We start from the raw sequence: 20,923 nt of genomic DNA on the forward strand, positions 1-20,923 counted from the left end.
TTAGATTTCAAGCAGGCCGATACAGTACAGTGCGCTCCAGCAGCGCGCACTGTTAACCCGCGGTTGAACGCGAGTCCAACCCCCCCCCCAAAAAAAAACTAATTGCACCCACTGCATGGTGATGGCCCTATTAGTTATTCCCGCGCGATTCAGAAAGTAAAATGTGCAGCCAAGCCGCACATTTTACTTTCAGAAATTAGCGCCTACCCAAAGGTAGGCGTTAATTTCTGCCGGCACCGGGAAAGTGCACAGAAAAGCAATAAAAACGATATTAAGTCTGAGGTCCCAAAAGTAAAAATAAATAAATAAATTTAAAATAAAAAATTTAAAATCAGCTTGCGGGTTGAAAACCGGATGCTCAATTTTGCTGGCGTCCGGTTTCCAAACTCATGGCTGTCAGCGGGTTTGAGAACAGATGCTGGCAAAATTGAGCGTCTGCTGTCAAACTTGCTGACAACCGCAGCTCCTGTCAAAAAAGAGGTGCTAGGGACGCTTTTACTCTTGTGAATCGGTTTTTTACTCTTTCGGATAATAGAAGGACTAGGGGGCATTCCATGAAGTTAGCATGGGGCACATTTAAAATTAATCAGAGAAAGTTCTTTTTCACTCAACGCACAATTAAACTCTGGAATTTGTTGCCAGAAGATGTGGTTAGTGCAGTTAGTGTAGCTGTGTTTAAAGAAGGATTGGATAAGTTCTTGGAAGAGCATAGCTCTCTGCTTCAACAGCAGGGGGAAATGAAGTAAAGTGGATCTATATACAGACAACAACCAACAAGGACTGAATTACATAGTCTGGGTAAACAAATAAGCATGGGTGTAGCTTGTTTATTGCGGCAGTTACTACCCCTAACTAATTATGCTAGATATTTCACTTAGATGCAGTTCCAACACTGCTCTCTACATTAATGGTGGGGGTGGAAGGGAAATGAAACCAAAAGGTTACTAAGAGGCAAGAGTAAAAGATAAGCATGAGAAAAAAAAAGTGCAAAGCTTGCTGGGCAGACTGGATGGGCCGTTTGATCTTCTTCCGCCGTCGTTTCTATATGTTTAAGTCCATTACTTGCTATTAATTAAATTGACTTAGATAATAACCACCGCTATTAGTAGCAACAGTAACATGGAATAGACTTAGTTTTTGGTTACTTGCCAGGTTCTTATGGCCTGGATTGGCCTCTGTTGGAAACAGGATGCTGGGCTTGATGGACCCTTGGTCTGACCCAGTATGGCATGTTCTTATGTGTCCCTAGCGCCTCCTTTTACCATGGGCCCTAATTAGCAAATTTTTATTTACTGGATTGCGCACACAGGACACTGGCCTGTGCGCACGCCGGGAGAGCAGGCCTGAAGGAAAGGGATCAAATCCTGTTCCTCTAGGTGTTGCCACTGGTCCCTATATTCAGTTCAGTAATAGGACTCCAAAATGTTGTCACATAAGGCCTTGGTGCTACCCCTAACATCCACTCATGGTTAACTCTGTGGACACTTGGTGGGGGGGTCCTGCCAAGCGTTGCCTAAGCCTACCTATATTTATATGTGTCCCTACACTAGCAGCCTCCCACCCCCCAAATAGGTTTCTGCTTATCTTTAAGCAACTACTCTGCTCTTGTAAGACATTCCATGGTGGTTTCTAGTAATAGAAAAACCACAATGCAAGAGTCACACTGGTTTGTTTTTTTTGTTTTGTTTAAGAACTGTAAATACAAGAAATATTGGGATGGTTATTACAGCACAGAGCTAACAAACTAAAAAGTTTAACAAATAGCAAGAACAGTAAACAAAATATAATTTGCAAACAGCAACAAATAAAGAGGATTCATACAGCTAATGCTAACTGGACAAGTTTCACTTACTAAGCCAGTGTCTGGGGAGGTTCAGGAGAGGCTATCCTCACAAGGCTGCATAGAACTGGGACAAGGTCTTGACACTGATCAGATTCCTTTACATTCTCAGCCAAGACTGAGATTTTCTTGGCTGGGTCATATGACCAATGAAAGCCAGAGGCACTGATATCCTGATCTGTAGCCATGCATTGCACCTTCTTGTGGAGACTGGGGAGTATGCATTCCAAGCCTCAGTTTGGGGTCCCTAGCAGGCTAATCTGTTCAGTCCTAGGTGCCAGAAATTTCAGGGGTGAGGTTGCGCCTGCATTTTAGTTAAAGGATTGCAAGGGAAAAGAGGTCTTAATATGAAAGCAAAAGTTAACAGCATTGGAGCCACTTGGCAACAATGCTCACACAACAGCATGATATTTGATTTTCTAACTGGAGGGGAGGACACTAAAGAAATCACTAAAGTGTGAATATAACTTTCAAAAAATTGACTGATAAAATGAGGAAAATAGGAAAAAAATGAAAGGTGCATCTGCAAAGGTTAAGAGTTTAGCTCAAGCATGGACATTGTTTTAAAAATATCATCTTAGAAGCCCAGACCAGATGATTTCCGTGGAAGGAAAGCTAAATGACTACTGGCATGGTTAAAAGGTGAGGTGAGAGAGGCTATAATAGCTAAAAACATCTTTTAATAAATGGAAAAAGGATCCAAATGAAGGAAACAGCATAAGCACTGGTAAATTTAGATGTAAAGCACTGATAAGAAAGGCAAAGAGAATTTTAAAATTTGGCTTTCCTTGGAAGCCAAAACTCATAAAATCTCTTTCAGGTATATTCAAAGTAGAAAGCCTGTGTGAGGGAGTCAGTTGGACCATTAGATGATCAAAGGGTAAAAGGAGAACTTGGAGATGACAGAGCCCTAGCAGAGAGACTAAACAAGTTCTTTGCTTCGGTCTTAACTGAGCAAGATGTAAAAGAGACCCCTGCCAGAAATGGTATTCAGAGGTGATGATCTGTGTACCTGAAAGATGTAATAAGGGAAATTGACAAACTAAAGAAGAGCAAATCACCTAGACCAGATGGTATACATCCCATAGTGCTGACAGAACCAAATAACAAAATTGTGGACCTGCTATTAGTAATTTTTAGACTGATTAAAATAGGCTATGGTACCTGAAGACTGTAGGGTTGCCAATGTAATGCCAATTTTTAAAGAGATCCAGGGGTGATCCAAGAAACCAGCGAGTCTGACGTGTGTGCCAGAAACTATCATAGTGATTGATTATTGTAATTCTTTGTGCTTGTGAGTAAACCTAATAATAATCAGTCCACTTCAGTTGTTACAAAATGCAACAGCTTGAATATTATCGGGTAATAAAAAATACGACCATAGTATACCTATATTAAAGTCATTTAAAGTGGTTGCCAATCAAATTTAGGTCACAGTATAAAATCATTTTACCATCATTCACAACATGATCTATAACAGAATGCCTCATTACATCCGCATGTTCTGACTGGGAACTTCAGATCTGCCAATAAAGGCCTTCAGGTTTCAACAGTACATGGGAGCACATTTTAAGTGAGGTCAGAGAAAGGGCACTCCAGTCGCTGGACCACATTGCCAGCTGATCTACGAACACAGAGACAGCACGCAGTTTAAAAAAGATCTTGAGACATGGCTATTTAGTTTAGCATATGCTAAAAAAAACAGAAATTGCAGGTCGGAAGAGACAGCAGAAAAGAATTCTCATTGTAGTTATTCTGTTTTAAATGTAAATGAATAATTTTATAAGAACATGCCATACTGGGTCAGACCAAGGGTCCATCAAGCCCAGCATCCTGTTTCCAACAGTGGCCAATCCAGGCCATAAGAACCTGGCAAGTACCCAAAAACTAAGTCTATTCCATGTTACCGTTGCTAGTACGGTGGTGGTTATGTAAGTCAACTTAATAGCAGGTGGAATGTATATAATTTTAGGTTTTTAATACAATGGTTTTTTTTTTAATTATAAACCGCCATGATTGTTAAGTTCAGAATGATGGTAAATAAATCTAACTAGATAAACGACGCTTGACCGACGTGCCACAAATGCACAGTAGAGAGCAGCTCTACTGCGCATGTGCGGGCGAGCACGTCGGTCTTAGGCAGCTTAAAAAAAAAAAAAAAACATGGCGGCGGTAGCAGCAGCGGGTGGCGGCGGTACCGGCGGCGGTAGCGGGCGGCAGCGGCCAGTAGCGAGGGAGGGATGGACTGGGAGGGACGGAGGGACTGAGAGTGGGAGGGAGTGTGAGTGAGTGGGGGGAGGGAGTGTGAGTGAGTGGGGGGAGGGAGTGTGAGTGAGTGGGGGGAGGGAGTGTGAGTGAGTGGGGGGACTGGGAGGGAGGGAGGAGTGGGTGAGTGTGTGGGAGAGAGGTAGGGGGTGGGGAAGAGTGAGGGGAGAGTGAGAATGAGGGAGAGGTGAGAGTCAGGGATGTGAGTAAGTGGAAGGGGGAGAGGGAGAATGAGGGAGAGGTGAGAGACAGGGCGGCGAAGACGGGCAGCAGTGAGGGAGGAGGGAGGGACTGACAGAGAGGGAGGGACTGACTGAGTGGGACTGAGTGAGAGTGAGGGAGTGGGACTGAGTGAGAGGGGGGAGGGAGGGAGAGGGGGGACTGAGGGAGTGGGGCTGAGGGAGAGGAGGGAGGGAGTGGGACTGAGTGTGAGAGGGAGGGAGAGAGGGGGGAGGGAGTGAGACTGAGTTGGGAGGGAGGGACTGAGTCAGAGGAGAGGGAGGGTGGGGAGGAGTGGGTGAGTGTGAGGGAGGGAGGTAGGGGGTGGTGAAGAGTGAGGGGAGAGAGAATGAGGGGGCGGTGAGAGACAGAGGGATGTAGCCCGTTTTTAACGGGCTTAACGGCTTGTATGAAATAAAGAACAAAATTGCTGAATTTATGGATAGGCATATTTTAATGATACAAAGCCAACATGGATTTGGCCAATGGAAGTCTTGCCTCACCAATCTGCTACACTTTTTTTTTTTCAGGGTGTAAATAAATGTGGATGAAGGTGAGCCAGTTGATATAGTGTATCTGGATTTCCAGAAAGCATTTGACAAAGTCCCTCACGAGAGACTTTTTAGGAAATTAAAAAGTCACAGGATAGGGGGCAGTGTCCTATTGTGAATTGCTGACTCGTTAGAAGATAGAAAACAGAGAGCAGGGCTAAATGGAAAATCTTCCCAATGGAGAAAGGTGAATAGTGGAGTGCCCCAGGGATCTGTTCTGGGATTACTGCTTTTTAATATATTTATAAACCAATTGATTCATGGAAGGAATAGCGATATTTCTCCAAAGTTATATTGTAAGGATGAGCTGCCAATTTATATCACAAGTGATGAAACAAGTAAAAACATTCCATAACCACATACGGTGCCCGGATCCACAATCCATATTCTACTCAGAATCAAGAGCCCCTGATGCAGCCATAAAAGGCAAAACTTTGGCCAGAGTCGGGCTGTGTATAATCAATAAATCTTCTTTCCAAGGCTCCGGTCTTGCTTTGTTTTTTCACAATGTGGCTTTTCTAGACCGCTTACCGTACTGTTTTGTGGATCCATATATTTATAAATGACCTGGAAATGGGAACATGTGAGGTGATCAAATTTACCAACAACACAATTTATTCAAAGTTCTTTAATTACAAGAGGACATTGCAAAACTGGGAGACTGGGCATGTAAATGGCAAATGAAATGCAATGTGGACAAGTGGAAAGTGATGCACTTAGGGAAGAATAACCCAAATTATAGCTCCAAAATGCACAATTCCACATTAGGAGTCACCACTCAGTAAAAGGCTCTAGGTGTCATCATTGAAAATACATTGAAAAGTTCAGCTCAGTGTGCAGCAGCAGCAGCCAAGAAAGCAAACAGAATGCTCGGGATTATTAGGAAAGGAACGGAGAATAAAACAGAATATCACACTGCCTCTGTATCGCTCCATGGTGTGACCTCGTCTTAGAAAAGGTACAGAGAAGGGCAACCAAAATGATAAAAGGGATGGAACGATTCCCCTGTGAGGAAAGGCTGAAGAGGTTAGGACTCTTCAGCTTGGAGAAGAGACGGCTGAGGGGGAGATATGATAGAGGTCTATAAAACGAGTGGAATAGATCGAGTAAACGTTAATTAGTTGTTTACTCTTTCAGAAAGTACAAAGACCAGGGGACACACAATGAAGTTACTGGGTAATACATTTAAAACTAATAGGAGAAAATATTTTTTTTACTCAACGCATAATTAAACTCTGGAATTTTATTGCCAGAGGACGTGGTGAAAGCTATTCATGTAGCTGTGTTTTAAAAAAAAATGTGGCCAAGTTTCTGAAGGAAAAATCCATTAACTATTATTAAGGTAGAGTTGCAGGAATCCCCTGCTTATTCTTGGGATAAGCAGCTTGGAATCTTTCTACCCCTTGGGATCCTGCCAGGTACCTGTGACCTGACTTAGCCACTGTTGGAAAAGGATACTGGGCTTGATGGACCCTTGGTGTGACCCAGTATGGCAAGTTTAATGTACTTACAAGTCTCGGGGTAAAACGAGACGTCTCAACAGGCACAGAGAGTCCCATTTTGCCAGCACCACCTGGTGGTGGGAGGAGAGTGGTGTTGCAGGCCTGAGGACTCTCAGCCAGGATGGGAGGCCACCAGTTCAAGACTTGCTCTGCCAGACTTCCAGATTGTGAGAAGGTCGGTTTACATGGAAGCACACGGTGCCCTTGTCACATGAGAGCTACATCTCATTCCTGCACTGTTTATGGTACGGATGTGTCTGAGTGCTGCTGATTTTTATTTATTAGGTCTATAAGATACCGAGCAAGAGACTTCAGATTCCTCTTGAACAAAATAAAAATCAGAAAGACATGGAGCTGAAGAGTTTTAAAGTTAATTTAGTTAGCTGGGATAGCTCTTTGGTGTCTTCTGATAGAGAGGGAACATTTTTTCCTTTGTATTGTGTGGCAAAGCTAGGGTCTCAGACTCCATAGGGTTAAAAACAAATGACCGAGCGGCTGCCACTAAATCTGTTTACTAGCTCTTGTGCTGCAAAGTGAGTTGCAATATCATTTTGGCCTTCTCTGGTGATCTTTATGTAGGTTCTGATCCGGTTTGGCATACAGAGGAACTTAGTTGTGATTCCAAAGTCGGTCACTCCAGCACGCATCGAGGAGAACTTCAAGGTAAGAGATCCCGCTGGCTCCTGCGACAGTAAAACAGAGGCTTAGGTGCCTCGGCAGCCTTTAGACCAGTGCAGCTCCCGTGGAAGGCTCCAGGGAGGGGGAAGCTGAAGGGGGGGTGTCTTTTATTGATCTTATTCTACACATTGGAGATTGGGAGAAAATGTCTGTGTTTTGTATTGTATGTAGCGGGTGTAAGAGTCACCGCACGCTGCGTGTTTGCTTTGTATGTCTCCGCCCCCTAATTGACATCACCTACAGGCACGAGGGTTCTTAGCCGTGACTGCGACAGCGGAGGCGCCACGCACCGAAGAAGCACACCCCTGAGTTCAAGACTACTAAGACCTTCTATTTAATTTTCGAACCTTACTTTACCATGGTTGGTCTTCTCAACTACTCCCTCAACACGGTTCAAAACAAAGGACCATAAGCTCGCAGGGTTAAATCGACTAATGCTAAGATGACAACTCTCGATATTCGTATCAAAATGCTAAAAACCTTCGTTCTATTCCATACATTGCCAATAACCTAGTGCTTACCTATTTTGTGTTTAAGTTATTGTTAATCAATGCTCAATCTATACTTTAAAGAATTCCCATAATTAATGATATACTGGATGATCACCCCACGTTGCTTGGTATTACTGAAACCTGGCTAAAAACCCAGGACTCTGTGTTCCTAAACCAACTTTCCAACCCAGGATATGACATTTTTTCTATTAAAAGGGTTATTAGGAAGGGCAGTGGCCTGCTGCTAATTGCCAAAAAAGAATTATGTCTAAAACAAATTCCTATTTCTATTTGCTCACCTTTTGAAGTAGGCCTTTTTAAATCTAAATTCCTTCAGTTTGTCTAGTCTGTTGTACCCCAGGCCTATTGGATCATAATAGTTCCCCTTTTGATTGAATTAATTGATAACAACTTAGATTCTGATGCAGCTTCTATTATCTTAAGAGACTTCAATATATGTGTAGATGCTCAACCATGTTCCTCCGCATGTGACACTTTTCATAAAGCTGGTCATACCTTAGATTTAACATTTATTAACAATGATATTACTCAATATTAAGCACCATGCCATTTTTTATGACTCTTATGGCCAGGGAGACAAGAACACTTAGATTTTATTGAAACATAAGAACATGCCTTACTGGGTCAGACCAAGGGTCCATCAAGCCCAGCATCCTGTTTCCAACAGTGGCCAATCCAGGCTATAAGAACCTGGCAAGTACCCAAAAACTAAGTCTATTCCATGTTACAGTTGCTAGTAATAGTGGTGGTTATTATCTAAGTCAACTTAATTAATAGCAGGTAATGGACTTCTCCTCCAAGAACTTATCCAATCCTTTTTTTAAACACAGCTATACTAACTGCACTAACCACATCCTCTGGCAACAAATTCCAGAGTTTAATTGTACGTTGAATGAAAAAGAACTTTCTCCGATTAGTTTTAAATGTACCACATGCTAACTTCATGGAGTGCCCCCTAGTCTTTCTACTATCCGAAAGAGTAAATAACAGATTCACATCTACCCGTTCTAGACCTCTCATGATTTTAAACACCTCTATCATATCCCCCCTCAGTCGTCTCTTCTCCAAGCTGAAAAGTCCTAACCTCTTTAGTCTTTCCTCATAGGGGAGCTGTTCCATTCCCCTTATCATTTTGGTAGCCCTTCTCTGTACCTTCTCCATCGCAATTATATCTTTCTTGAGATGTTGCGACCAGAACTGTACACAGTATTCAAGGTGCAGTCTCACCATGGAGCGATACAGAGGCATTATGACATTTTCCGTTTTATTCACCATTCCCTTTCTAATAAATCCCAACATTCTGTTTGCCATTTTGACTGCCGCAGCACACTGTACCGACGATTTCAATGTGTTATCCACTATGACGCCTAGATCTTTCTTGGGTAGTAGCACCTAATATGGAACCTAACATTGTGTAACTATAGCATGGGTTATTTTTCCCTATATGAATCACCTTGCACTTATGCACATTAAATTTCATCTGCCATTTTGATGCCCAATTTTCCAGCCTCAGAAGGTCTTCCTGCAATTTATCACAATCTGCTCTTGATTTAACTACTCTGAACAGTTTTGTACCATCCACAAATTTGATTACCTCACTTGTCGTATTTCTTTTCAGATCATTTATAAATATATTGAAAAGTAAGGGTCCCAATACAGATCCCTGAGGCACTCCACTACCCACTCCCTTCCACTGAGAAAATTGTCCATTTAATCCTACTCTCTGTTTCCTGTCTTTTTTAGCCAGTTTGTAATCCATGAAAGGACATCACCACCTATCCCATGACTTTTTTTATTTTTCCTAGAAGCCGAGATGAGGAACTTTATCAAATGCCTTCTGAAAATCCAAGTACACTACATCTACATGTTCACCTTTATCCACGTTTATTAACTCCTTCAAAAAAAATGAAGCAGATTTGTGAGGCAAGACTTGCCTTGGGTAAAGCCATGCTGACTTTGTTCCATTAAACCATGTCTTTCTATATGTTCTGTGATTTTGATGTTTAGAGCACTTTCCACTATTTTTCCTGGCACTGAAGTCAGGCTAACCGGTCTGTAGTTTCCCGGATCACCCCTGGAGCCCTTTTTAAATATGAGGGTTACATTAGCTATCCTCCATTCTTCAGGTACAATGGATGATTTTAATGATAGGTTACAAATTTTTACTAATAGGTCTGAAATTTCATTTTTTAGTTCCTTCAGAACTCTGGGGTGTATACCATCCGGTCCAGGTGATTTACTACTCTTCAGTTTGTCAATCAGGCCTACCACATCTTCTAGGTTCACCGTGATTTGATTCAGTCCATCTGAATCATTACCCATGAAAACCTTCTCCATTACGGGTACCTCCCCAACATCCTCTTCAGTAGACACCGAAGCAAAGAAATCATTTAATCTTTCCGCGATGGCCATATCTTCTCTAAGTGCCTCTTTAACCCCTTGATCATCTAATGGTCCAACTGACTCCCTCATAGGCTTTCTGCTTCGGATATATTTAAAAATTTTTACTGTGAGTTTTTGCCTCTACGGCCAACTTCTTTTCAAATTCTCTCTTAGCCTGTCTTATCAATGTCGTACATTTTAACTTGCCAATGTTTATGCATTATCCTATTTTCTTCTGTTGGATCCTTCTTCCAATTTTTGAATGAAGATCTTTTGGCTAAAATAGCTTCTTTCATGTCCCCTTTTAACCATGCCGGTAATCATTTTGCCTTCTTTCCACCTTTCTTAATGTGTGGAATACATCTGGATTGTGCTTCTAGGATGGTATTTTTTAACAATGACCATGCCTCTTGCACACTTTTTACTTTTGTAGCTGCTCCTTTCAGTTTTTTTCTAACTATTTTTCTCATTTTATCAAAGTTTCCCTTTTGAAAGTTTAGCACGAGAGCCGTGGATTTGCTTACTGTCCCCCTCCCAGTCATTAAATCAAATTTGATCATATTATGATCACTATTGCCAAGCATAATTTTTTATTGAACAATATAAGTATTCTTGGGAGATGCTGATGTCATGTCTCCGACATACAGACTACTAGCTTCTCCTCATATACAGGAAGTGATCCTTCTTTTGTAGATAACATATAATATTGTAGAAGATTCTAGCATTGCGTGACTGCCCAAAGAATCATTTACATAGGTTGTCATGTCAACAGCATGATGTGACTATCCTGAACTGTCCTGATTATTTTTCCCAGGGGGGCCCATTTACCATCACTCTTTAGATAGGCCTGAGAACATAGCCTGAAGCTCCCGCCGTTGGTTTCTTCTTTGTATGACCCTATTGAATAGGCATAATCTTATGGAGCCAGCTTGTCCAAATGTCCTGAGACACCTGCAAGTCATTCTCAATAAGTCCCTTAGAGTTCATTCGGCCCAGGCAGGATAAGAAAACAGAGGACTCTGGGACATATTTTCCTTTCTTCGTGTTGGTTTTCTGTTCAGGCATACTTCTCAATATTCTCCTGTTAGCTGCTCCCCAGTTCCTTGGACTGATCATAATCTTACTATGCACCTCTCTAACCTTTCAATCGAAACACACATTCAAAACCAGGAAATAACCATCTCATACCGGAAACCTATAGAAAGTGGGGTTTTAAATACCTTGTTGCCCGACGCTGTAAATAATAATAATTATGACCATACTGACAAAGCAGTTGAATCGTGGGTCAGCATTACCTCTAAATTGGCTGATGAAAGTTCAGAAGTATATGAGAGAACAAACCCTGTATAATGCTGAAATATGACGCAAAAAGACTTCTCAGAGAGAGTGGCGCAAACACCCCTTAACTTCTACATTATCGAGTTAGTCTCGCTCTCCAGGTAAAGATAGCTAATCAATTCAGTGAAACAGGAATATTTTACAAAATTCCAGGATATGAAATTTAATACACAAATTCTTTTTTTCAACCGTTCAAAATTTAGAGATACTCCTAGGGATGACTTAGGCTTCCTCCCTGATAAATGTGACTATCTTGCTTGATTTTTCCAGATTGAGATTACGTACATTTTTAAACAGGATTCCAAATACTCCTAGCCAAGTGTTTACCTTAAAATCTCGTGATGTTCCTCCACGGTCCTCTTTTCATTCAGTTTCATCATTAGAAGTCGAATCTATACCCACCTCCACTTTAAAGATTGGCCCTCAGACCATTGCCACACCTATCTTGAAAATTATTAATTTGTCACTAAATGAGGGAAATATGCCCCATTCTTTAAAATATGCAGTAGTAAAACTGGTTTAAAAGAAAAATTCCGATTTCAAAAATTTTGACAATTTTAGACCATTTCAAATTTATCTTTTCTAACCAAGATTTCAGAAAAGGTTGTCTAAGCTCAACTATACGAATATATTGACACACACAATATGCTTTATCCCTCTCAATTTGGGTTTATAAAAAACTTCAATACAGAAACATTACTTCTTGCCCTGTCTGAGACGTTATGATGCTGATCAATTATACCTTCTAATCCTACTCGATTTATCAGCAGATTTCGATACTGTAAATCATGATATTCTAATTCAAAGACTCTCCGAAATTGGCCTTACTGGTAGAACACTTCAATGGTTTGTTCTTACCTAAAAAATTGATCCTTCCAAGTTAAAATAGGAAACTTTGTCTGAAAAGTTTAATATTGATTCAGGCATACCACGAGGATCATCCCTGTCCGCCACTCTTTTTAATGTCTATATGTTACCTTTGTGCCAACTTCTAGCAGGTCTTGGCATTACACACTACATGTATGCGGATGACATGCAATTTCTGGTGCCAGTTAATGATTCCATCAATAACACCTTGAAATTAGTCGAGAGTTACACCTCTGCTGTTGGAAAATTACTAACCCACTTGTAATAAATGTAAATAAAACAGAGATAATCCTATTAAGTAGGAAGTCGCCTGGTAATGACGATTATTTTTTCAAAATAGGCACCAGCGAGATTGAACTAGCAAACCACGCAAAGGGGTACATTTAAAAAAAAAAAAAAAAAGCATGAGCGCGTACTTTTGTTTGCACATCAGGCGCAAACACAAGTGCGCCAGATTTCAATAGATACGCGTGTAGCCTTTAAAATCCGGGGTCGGCGAGTGCAAGAGGGTGCACATTTGTGCACCTTGCATGCACTGCCCGTTCCCTCCGAGGCTGCTCCAAAATCGGAGCGACTTCTGAGGGAACTTTCCTTCCACCCCTGAGCCCTACCTAAATCCCCCCTCTAACCTTTATCCAGCAGGTTATGCCTGCCGTCACCACGCCCCCTGGCCAAGCCCCTTTTTGCAAGCCCCGGGACTTGCACACGCCACCAAGCCTATGCAAAATAGGATCGGCGCGCGCGGGGGCAGATTTCCTCGGGTTACGCGCGTAGCCTTTGAAAATCTGCCCATAAGGATTTAAATATAATTATTGATAGTTCCCTGAATTTGAGAGAACATTTTAGCAAAAAAATTAGACTGATACCACAAGCTACTTATTTTACAGCGTTTAAAACCCCTTCTCACCCTCGATAATTTTCGTACCGTATTACAATGTCTCATATTCTCTAACTTGGATTATTGCAATTCTCTGCGACCTGGCTTACCCGGATGTACTATTAGACCATTACAGCTACTACGGAATGCAACAGCAAAACGTTCACACACACACCACCCCAATTTTTAATTTCCCTTCACTGGTTTCCTGTTACATTTTGAATTGAATATAAAGTTGTGACTTTTTTTACATAAATTCATCTACGGCAACAACACTGGCTGAATGCAGCAGTACATTTTTATACCCCTCAAACATGAGATCTGCCAACAAAAGCCCTCCTGCCTGTGCCCTCGATCCATGCAGCCCATCTCAATCTCGATTGCTGGCCTGAAGGTTTGGAGCTCTCTGCCACCTAATTTAAGAACACAGGCAGACTTTAAAGCTTTTAAGAAATATTCATGAAAACGAGTGGTGTGACTGCTGTAATAGGGGAAAGAAAATAATGAACTGAGAAATTGATTGTCTTTAAATTAGTCAAGGCATGGTATATTAACATAAGATCATTATGCTGAAGAAGTTACTTTTTCTCTTTAGTTTGTTTATACTTTCTATTTTTTTCCATGTATTTTAAGTTTTAGACTTGTTTTATTTAATTTTTAAAATTGTGCTATACATGAACGTATTGTCTTATGTTTTTTATTTCTAGTTTATGAAAACCGGTCTATATAAAATTTTTTTTTAAAATAAATACAGTGGGGGCTTCCCTCTGCCTGCATGCAGGACGTCTCTGGGATGAGCCCGTCTCCTCAGTCCCGAGGGCTCTCTCCCAGCTTCTGCCTGTCTGTGGTTTTGCTGTTGATGCTCCAGATCGAAGCTGCTAATTCTATTTTATTTTTTTGTTCAGGTTTTTGATTTTGAGTTGACAGACGAGGAGATGGCTACGATTATGTCCTTTCACCGGGGCTGGAGAGTGTGTGAAATGCTCATGTAGGTTCACTTGGTTTTCGTTTCCTAGACTTGACAGTGAGAGAGAATTTCCTGGAGCCTTCAGTGCAGTCCCTGAAAGCAGAGGTTCCCAGTCAGGTTTTCAGGATATCCCACAATGAATATGCATGAGATAAATCTACATGCTCCGCCCACCGACATAGCATGCACATTTATTGTGGATATCCTGAAACCCTGACTGGCTGGGACTCCTCCAGGACAGGTTGGGAACGTGATCCGTGCGCTCTACAGCCGTGAAGCATCGCGTTGTGCACTTTGAGCTTTTGTCTGCTGTGATGGCAGATAGGTCAGGATCTAGTCCAGATCTCAGTCCTAGAAATGTGAACACTTGTGGGATCATCGCTCCTTTTCCAGCTGTTTGTGCTGGCTTTCCACTGAAGGCAGATGAGCAGGCAAGGTCTCCACCCCCAGTCTTGCAGTCTAGTTCCATGAGTTTTCCAAGTTCATAAGTCGATTGTAAATACATTTTTAAGCCACCTCTTTGCATTTCTATAAGTTATTACAGCTCCTGCCACAGAGGTAACCGTGCATGCTGACCTTTTGAAGCCCAGAGTGCTAAATGTGTGAGGAAGGTGAAAGCAGCTGGACACTGAACTGAAGAGCTCTCTCTTGCACTCTCCATTCTTCAGACAGTGACTGTAATTTAGGAAAAAAAAACAAACTTACTAGCTTTTTTTCTCTCTAGGTGTAAAGACCATAAGGAGTATCCTTTCAGTGCGAAGTATTAATGTTCTGCAGGCAGGTGCAGCACGCAGTGCCAGTGCAGTGCAGTATACTGCAGCAGGAGCAGATGGGGAAAGCCTGCCCGAGTCAGACAGCTCAGCCCTGCTGCAGTTGATGCAGGTGACGTTTCCCGTTTGCATGGAAGGCTGCAGAAGGACACCCCCCCCCCCCCCCCCCATGTCCTACCTATGGACCTTGCTGTCCACCCAGGACTCCCTACACCTGAGCTGCTGCTGCTGCTCCTGTGTTTCTGGTTCTGCCCCGTCTCACCCGCTGTTCTAGTACTGTGTAACTTTTTGATGTTACTGGTTTGTATAGGTAGGAAAATAAAACGCTTGTTTTCTTTTTGCAAAAAAAAAAAAAAATAATAATTTTTTTGCTGTGGAGTGTTAGTTATATAAGGATATAACAATAAATAATGATACCAACATAGTAACCAATAATACAGAAGGTGTGCAAATCTTCATTTATTCATCATCCCCCACCCCCAGGTGCAACTAGAAATCCCCAAGCAAGTCAAACTCATAGGGAACCCAAGCACTCCATTCACACCACTGGATACCCACCCATACACCATTCTCACCATCCAACAACACGAGCTCTTCCCAACCCTGCCCAAAAGCCCCAGGGCTCATAGCAAAGAAAATGATCATGGATGAAAATAAAAAACATCATCGTCCACTCAGGTTCTAGGTGCAGAAGAAACAGTGGAATATCAATGTACAGGGTAGCCTGCTGTATTCAGATGACCTTGAAAGGCAGGCGCGAGAAGAGAATAATAGTGCACCTAACAATTAGCATATTTCTTGTCTGTATCATTAGGCGAGTTGGTATAGTCCATCTGCTCCAGGAGCATCATGTCCAGCAGTGGATGATGCCAGGCCGTAATGGATCAGTCCAGTCAGCCAGTATCGCACGGCCTGCTAACAAAATCGCAATCCTGCTGAAATGAGCCTGGGCCCCAGTGCATTTTGCAGACATCGCCTGTGGTCCAGCTGGGAGGAGCGCTGCTGACATTTTAAGAGGTAGCTGAATACATTTAGCAATACAGTCCATGGCCTAGGCCCAAAAAACCTGTAGGGATGAACAAAATATCAGCCGATGGAGCATAATACCTTCCACCTGTGAACATTTAATGCATAGTGGAGAGGGAAGGCGATGCACATCATCACAGATGGTGTGGTGTATAATGCTAAAGTGTAAATCACGCAGACCACCATCCTTCAGGCGTTTGTGGAGAGCAGGACTTGAGCGAGGTAACCACTCTGTCCATTACACACGACGGCTCCCAATAGTTGGCCAGGAGATCGAGGTGTGTTGCAGGCAACAGGCTTTTTATCAGTCCACGCCAACCTTTTATAGAATTATGCGAACATGCAAATTCAAACTGTATTAGTGAAAGCGGTTTCCTTCAAGACCTCCGCCTGTTGCCAATGAAAGGTCTGCAAATAGTGTTGCACTTGGAAGTAAGTGCAGAAAAACGTAGGCTGGAGCTGATAATTTTGAACTGTAGTCTCATATCGTAACACTTAAGGGATGTCTTCCTCAAAGTAGTGGAAAGCATACATGAGGCCATGGTGGGCCCATGTCTGAAAAACCCCACTGGCACCCACGCCTGGCTGAAAATCACAATTATCCACTAACGGGGTTAACAAGGAGAAAGGACTAGGTAGATGGTAAAGATTGCATAGCCATCTCCAAGCCCACCGACAAGGTTGCAGCAAACATTTGGGACTGGCCAGTGGTTGGAAATTGGGTGCCGGCGCCTGCACTAAATATAGGGGAGACAGGGTTGAGCCATGCGTGTTAACAGCCACTCCTCACCGTAATTATAAGTATTAATAATCCATTCTCCAATAAATCGCAACTGGCAGGCAACGTTGTAGACCGGAAATCAGGCAGTCCCATTCCTCCTGTGCCTTAGGATACGTCAAAGTTTGATATTTAATCCTAGCATGCTTGCCTGCCCATAAAAATTTAACCAACCCCATCTGGAATTTCTTAAGGTCACAAGTGGTAAGCCAAAGGGGAAAGCATATGAAGCTTGTATAGCAGTTTAGGAACAATCCTCATTTTTATTAATGCGCGACGCCTGGCGAAAGTGAGAGGGAGAGACTGCCAAACTTGCAACTGCTGCCCAAGTTAAGCCAAGATTTCCCAGATCTTGAGCTCATATAGTTAATCCAACTCTCTAGGGACCCAAACCCCCAAGTATTTCAACTTCCTGGGTGCCCATGTAAAGGGAAAGGAACCAGGCCAAGATGTAGGGAGATGGGAATTTAAAGCTAAGGCTTCCGCCTTGGAAACATTGATGCAAAGGCCCGCGATTTCCTTGAACTGTGTGAAGATGGAAAGTATGACCGGCCCACTCTGCCGAGGCCGGCCAACAAATAATAGAATGTCGTCTGCCAACAGAGCAAGTTTAATAGGGTGCCCACCCAAACTAAGCCCCCAGAATCCGGTAGGACGTCTACGCTCTTCAGCTAAGGGTTCAATTGCCAATACAAATAACAGGAGGGGAAAGCGGACACCCTTGACACACCCCACATTGTAAAGGGAATGAGGCTGTCAAGCCCCTGTTAATAAGTCAAGCACTGGGGTTTTGGTATAAGACCTGTAACCATGAAACAAAGTCCCCTGTGATCCCATATTGTTGAAGGACCCAAACCATATAGCCCCAGGAAAGGGAGTCAAAAGCCTTTTCAGCATCTAGACTAAGGACTAGGGCCGCCTCCTGTGAATGATAACTAAGGGCTGCAATGAGATGTCTCACATTTTGGACCCCTTGCCGCCATTGGACAAAGCCAGTCTGATCCGAGTGTATCAAAGTAGGCAGGACATTACGAAGCCGGGCCGCTCGGACCGCTGCAAGGATTTGATATCAACATTAATGAGGGAAATGGGTCTGTAAGGACCCCCACATCCCTTGGATCCCCTCCCCTTCTTTGGTAGAAGAATAATTGTCGAACAATTTTCTTCCGGTGGGAGGTGTGGGCCCTGAAGCAAAGACTTATAGTAAGATACTAGACTCGGCTTTATAAAACTCATTGCTAAGTCCATCAGGACCAGCCGCCTTTCCCTTTTTAAGTTTCCGTATAATGGCAAAGAGTTCAGAGTCCACGATGTGTGCGGTCAGCGCCTGGAGCTGATCACCAAGGGGTGGAGGCCAAACAAAGTTTTGAAAAAACTCCGCCGTCACAGGCGCAGTGTGCGGTTTGGAAGCGTACAGTGTCTTAGAATAGGCTACGAAGCTAGCTTCAATGTCTTTCTGATGAGTGCAATAGGCTCCATCATTTCCCCTAACCCCCCTAATAAAGGATTTTGTCTTTTGGGGTCTAACTAAACTGGCAAGGAGTTTACCTGGGACATTCCCTTGTTTGAACAGCTTATATTTAAAATATTGTAAAGATTTGGAGGCCCTTTGATGCAGAGCATTATTTAGAGCTTGACACACCCGGTCTGCCTCCTGTTTATTCACAGCGGTGGAATACCTTGCAAATTTGCCCTGCGCTTGTTGTAACTCTGCGGTGAGGCGCAATATTTCAGCATTCCTCTGCTTATTCCGCGTGGCAATGTAGGCTATAATTTTACCCCTCATTACCACTTTTACAGCTAGCCAGAGCATTTGTGGGGCAATATCAGGCTTGTTATTAAATTTAATATATTCTTCCCAGCCATTTTTAATGTACTCCTGGAAGAGTACATCAGAGTCCAAGTCGGGAGCATTCGCCAGGAAAAAGCCGAGGGAGGGGAATTACCCACGTGGAAAGTGACAGAAATAGGAGCATGATCAGAAATGGAAATAGTCCCTATGGTAGCATCGGTAACCTGAGGAAAACATTTTTCAGGTATCAAAATATAGTCCAGGCGGGAGTGGGAGCCATGAGGGTGAGAAAAAAAAGTAAAATCTTGGTCCCCTGGGTGCATTAGTCTCCAAATATCTATTAAATTTAACTCATGACAAAGAAAGTTGACGCCTAAGTGTAGGTCATTACCGCTCAAAGGCCTTGAGGGCTTACAGTCAACTTGCTGTCCATAATAATATTAAAATCTCCTCCCAGAATAAGGTCGCAGTCTGGCAATTTAGTTAAAATACCTACAAAGTTGACAAAATAATGGTGGGAGTAGACATTTGGAGCATATGCGTTACGGAAAGCTATGTCCTGTTAGTAAAGTGTCCCCACCACCAACACCACATATCGACCCTCCACGTCCTGCAAACCCCTATCCAGCTGAAATGACACCTGCTTATGTGTGAGTATCGCTACTCCTCGCTGCCGTGAAGAATAAGACGAGGAGTAACAGCTCCCCACCCACTCCCTCTTCAGTTTATGATGTTCCACCTCTGACACGTGAGTCTCCTGCAGGAAGACCACCTGAGCTTTTAAGCGCTGGAATAAAGACAACAATTTTTTGCGTTTAATCAGAGAGTGGATACCATCTACATTCATGGACATGACCTTAATCGATACCATGTCAGCTGGCGAAGGGATCAAAAAGTACAGATTGATTCTTTGTACTGTATGTTCTTCATGTGCTGAATAGTTCAATAAACGAAAAAGTTTAAATTGAAAAAAAAAAAAAGTACAGATTGCGACAAGAAAAAATCAATTACAGTAGGCAGACCAAACACCCCCCAGCCTGGGCGCTCCATCCCCCACCCCAGAACAGGATCCATGAACAGTACAAGCCGAGTTGAAAAGCATAGAGGCTCCTGGGCTTCCCCCTGTACCCACCCCTCCCTCCCCCCATCATGGTGATCCCCACATACACACACAGACCCTCAAACATACTAAACCCATCCATACCCAGAACATCTTGCTCCACAAGAGGCACAAAGTACCCATCCTCCCCAACAGGATCATGGGCTTCCCTCTGCCCTCTCCCCCCCCTCCCTCCCACAGCCCCCCCTCCCTCCACCTCCCTCCCTCCCTCATAACATAGTTCTGCTAATATGGGTTATGGTCTGAGCAAACTTATGAAGCGGAAGGCTTAACCATCTCCCAGTCAGAATAAAAAGAACAATGTAGGAGCAAAACGGTCCAATTAGAGATGGAGATAACCCCCGTACAGGAACCAAACCAGTCTTGCAACAAAGGTATTGAGGAGGTGAAGTGAACGTGGGCTCCTTGTTGAATTGAAGTTCAGCAGGGCCTTTGCCAGGCAAGTAACATACGAAATCGATTCCCTCCCTCGTGTAGAAAACAGAGACAGCACCGTTAAGGAAAACTCGCAGCTTGGCAGGAAAAGACATCCAAACAACGGAGAACCAAACGGTCCATGAAGAGACGGGGAGTAGCCCCTGTATAATGGACAGGATCCAGTCTTAGTGTGGACAGTGAGATGAAAACGGTGTCGCTACTGGATCCCAGTACAACACGTCTGTGGCATTCAGGGAACATTTCCTGGCTCCAGCGAGGATATAAAGGAACTGGCTTCCTCCCTTTTACAGAAAAAGTGAACAGCACGGTGATGTTGGACTCGCAGGAGCGCAAACGGTGTCCCCCTCTTGTGTAGCTCGGTACGTACAGGGGACAGGGCTTTAAGTTGTGCTGACACCGCTGCGGAGAAATCGTGGAACAGCGGGAGCCGGTGCCCCTGATATTCCACCCCAGAGCGCTGCCGAAAGGCTCGCATGAGCTGCATTTTGTGTGACCGGTTTAAAATCCTGGCCATCACGGGCCGTGGCGTGCTTGCAGCGCCTCTGGGTGGCCCTGTCCTGTGTGCCCGTGCCCAGCGCCAGCGTCCCGAAGTTAAAGTCAGACCCAGATGATTCGGTAGCCCAGTTTCAATAAGATCATACAATTCTTGGTCTGGGTCAGATTCGGGGAGTCCAATTACTTTAACATTATTCCGCCGGTTTCTATTCTCTTGATCGTCCAGGCAGTCTAGCAAGGAGGTATCCTGCGCAGATAGAGCTTGCACTTGCCTCTCCGCATGGTGCAGCCGGTCTTCCTGGGCAGACGGTCTGAGCTCTGCTTCTTCCAGCCTCTCAGCCTGCCCCTCTACACCATGTTTAACCTCTTCCATAGAGGCTTGAAGGGAAGATTGAATCTTTGAGAGTCTGGCCTCGGCGACCCTGGCTGATATCTTTACCAGGGTCTCCTCCGAGACCTCTGCCACCGGAGCCGCGAGATCCCCCCCGCGGTCGCGGCCGCCATCT

The 20,923-nt window shown here is 43.5% G+C and overlaps 1 protein-coding gene across 1 annotated transcript in view; it reads left to right on the plus strand.

Moving 5' to 3' along the window:
- LOC115089227 (aldo-keto reductase family 1 member B1-like) overlaps window positions 1-15,196 on the plus strand; it is a 46,514-nt gene extending 31,318 nt beyond the window's left edge. The window contains exons 8-10 of the mRNA XM_029597319.1: window positions 6,957-7,040; window positions 13,937-14,019; window positions 14,723-15,196. Coding sequence (XP_029453179.1) covers window positions 6,957-7,040; window positions 13,937-14,019; window positions 14,723-14,765 — 210 coding nt within the window. The 3' untranslated portion in view covers window positions 14,766-15,196. The remainder of the gene's footprint in view (window positions 1-6,956; window positions 7,041-13,936; window positions 14,020-14,722) is intronic.
- Window positions 15,197-20,923: the final 5,727 nt, after the last annotated feature.

This window comes from Rhinatrema bivittatum, chromosome 4, assembly GCF_901001135.1.
Source record: "Rhinatrema bivittatum chromosome 4, aRhiBiv1.1, whole genome shotgun sequence".
In the NCBI taxonomy this organism is placed as follows: Eukaryota; Metazoa; Chordata; class Amphibia; order Gymnophiona; family Rhinatrematidae; genus Rhinatrema; species Rhinatrema bivittatum.